At 42.9% G+C, this 2,508-nt stretch overlaps 1 protein-coding gene across 1 annotated transcript in view; it reads right to left on the reverse strand.

Moving 5' to 3' along the window:
* Nucleotides 1-303: 303 nt before the first annotated feature.
* Nucleotides 304-2,508, reverse strand: part of LOC106957508 (dolichyl-diphosphooligosaccharide--protein glycosyltransferase subunit STT3B) — a 52,791-nt gene continuing 50,586 nt past the window's right edge. Inside the window, exons 13-14 of the mRNA XM_015048884.1 lie at nucleotides 1,638-1,844; nucleotides 304-1,057 (exon numbers count right to left, since the gene is read on the reverse strand). Of these exons, the coding sequence (XP_014904370.1) occupies nucleotides 983-1,057; nucleotides 1,638-1,844 (282 nt within the window). The 3' untranslated portion in view covers nucleotides 304-982. The remainder of the gene's footprint in view (nucleotides 1,058-1,637; nucleotides 1,845-2,508) is intronic.

A 2,508-nucleotide genomic window follows, 5' to 3' on the forward strand; every position in this document is an offset into this window, starting at 1 on the left:
TATAACTAGGCTTTGCTCAACCGAGAGCGCCCCCTGTAGCCCCAATTTGTAATATATATATTTTTTCTCTACAGTTCACTTGCTTGTTTTTAAAAAGCCTAGCAGCAGAAATGTACAATCAATGCAATTTATGGGAAAAAAGGGGGAGATGTAAAAAAAATTCACATTCAAATTCTTCCAATGAAATCTGAAGCCCCTCTGTGTAGTTATTGCATTCACTGTTCCAGTTGCTGTCATATAAAAAACAAGAAAACGAGGGAAACCCAAGAACTACGCATTTAAAAATTACAATGATCCAAAAAATTACCATCATTTTAGAGATTTTTTTTTTTTTTTGTCTTTACAGAACATATTTACACATTAGGCCAATTTCTTATAGAATTTGTTGGAAACCAAAAGTCAGAGAGCCAGGCAGACGTTAAGGAGATGAGGATGGTAAAAAGGTTAATATTACAGATGTGCTGCGTGTAGACGGTGACGTTCCTCCATACCGCATACTGTCCTCTGTACACGCGTCAGGAACAGAGTCCTCTGCTCTCCCTCCGGCGTTCCCTCGCTCTTAGCAATGAGTTCCCATGTGCTACGGAGCGAGGTCGATGGGTCTTTGGTGCAAACGTTCCTCATTCCACGGATCACCAGATCTCCTGACTGATAATCAGGTCATTAACAATCCCCCAACACACACACGCGCGCACGCACAAAAAAAATAAAAATGAATCAACGTTTAATCAATTAGAGCAGCCCTATGCCTCGCCACATTCAAGTAAAAAGTAGAAAAACAACAAAAAAAAAAGCAAGACAGACGTCCTCAGGATAAAACGAACGACGATTCTGGACAGGCCGGATGTGACGCTTCCTCGATAAATGAGGGCGCTCTCACGAGAAGCGCTCCTGACCAACCGCCAGGCACACAGCCGCCCTTGTGTTCTTCTTCATTGGTTGTTGGAGGTTTCTTTACGTTCGCGTGAGTTCAGAGTCGTCTTTATTTTTTGGGGAGTTTCTTGCCCTTCTTCAGGACGAGTTTGTTCTTGATGTGTCCTCGCTTCCTCTTGGCAGTCTGCTCAGAGACAGAAAAAAAATAAATAAGACATCAGTGTGAGGTTCTGTTGGATGCAGTCCAACAGAACCTTAGAGCGTCCAGGCTGGTGATCAGACTGCTGGATGTGCAGATGGACAAATAAAAGGACGCATGTACCGAGATGGTTGGACGGACAATTGTAAAAGGCACAAATGAACAGACGAATGGACAGATTGGTGAATGAACAGACAGATGAATGGATGGATAAGTGAATGAGTGATTGGTAGATCACGGAGAAAAACTGATAAACGGATGTGAGGAGAGATGAAGAATGACAGATGGACACAATGACAGATGAATGGACGGATGCGAGTAAAATAGGACCAATGGGTGGTAAACATCATTGGATGGACTGATCTAACACTTACACTCCCTAAATAAACACACATGCTGACCTGGCCACGTCAAGGTTGTTCTGCATAGGCAATTACAGCTGACATAGGAACACGTTACCTATTTAACGCAGGTGTGTGTGTGGATCACAGGAGTAAGTCGTCGAGAGCATCATAAAACTCAAACTACAGCTAAATCCATCTCTTCTTAAAGGAAAAACGCTGACCTTCTTAGAGGTGTACTTCTGCCTGGACACCACGCTGCGGAGCTTGTGGTCCAGCGCCTCCCTGTTCTCCAGCCTCTTCACCTTGTAGATCCTGACGAGCCAGTGCTCGGAGGTGAACGCCTCCTCCAGGTGCTTGAACTTGATGTCCTTGTTGCCGATCTCGGCGTTGCGCGTCCGGTCGAAGCCAGGCGGCGTTCTGAAATCCAGCTGGGAGAGAAAGAATGTTTTTTTTTGTTAAAGCTTTCCTGGGATTTTAAATTCAACTCTGCTTTGTAGCCCAAATAGGACGCATTCAGCTGGACTCAGATTAACGTCTCAACTCCCGGTTCATTGGATAAAAACACCTAAAATAAAGTTGCATTCCAACGCTGCTGTGCCAAATTTAAAGCTCAACAGATTAAAAAAAAAAAACAAAACACAGCTGAAACTTAATTATAAAAGATAAACAGAGTGTGATAACAATGTGGAGTTTCCCCTTGAGCAACAAATCCATTACATTTTCTGTTTGAGCCACTCAAACAACCTCTTGTGTCTGTTACTCGGCTCGTCCTTCAGACGCCGCCACCGCTCTGCGTCCTCTCTGCCTCTATTTTCCGAGCTACAGTTACATTCAACATTGTGCTTTTCCTCATGCTTCCTCTTTCTATCTGTGCCACAGTTGATTCATCTTATTTCTGCTCTCTCTCTGCTTCAGAGGGCAAATATTGTGAAATATTAGAAATGGAGGCTTAGTGTTATCATGCCAGCCACAGTTATTGGAAATCTCACCGTCGGTCCGCCTTGTTATAGCTGCATTTTTTTTTTTTTTTTTTTGGGGGGGGGTTTATATTTTTTAAAAAAAAAAAAAAAAAAGGGCACTATTTTTTTTTTT

The sequence above is a fragment of the Poecilia latipinna genome, unplaced genomic scaffold (genome assembly GCF_001443285.1).
Source record: "Poecilia latipinna isolate Pla-1442-1.1 unplaced genomic scaffold, P_latipinna-1.0 Scaffold909, whole genome shotgun sequence".
Classification (NCBI taxonomy): domain Eukaryota; kingdom Metazoa; phylum Chordata; class Actinopteri; order Cyprinodontiformes; family Poeciliidae; genus Poecilia; species Poecilia latipinna.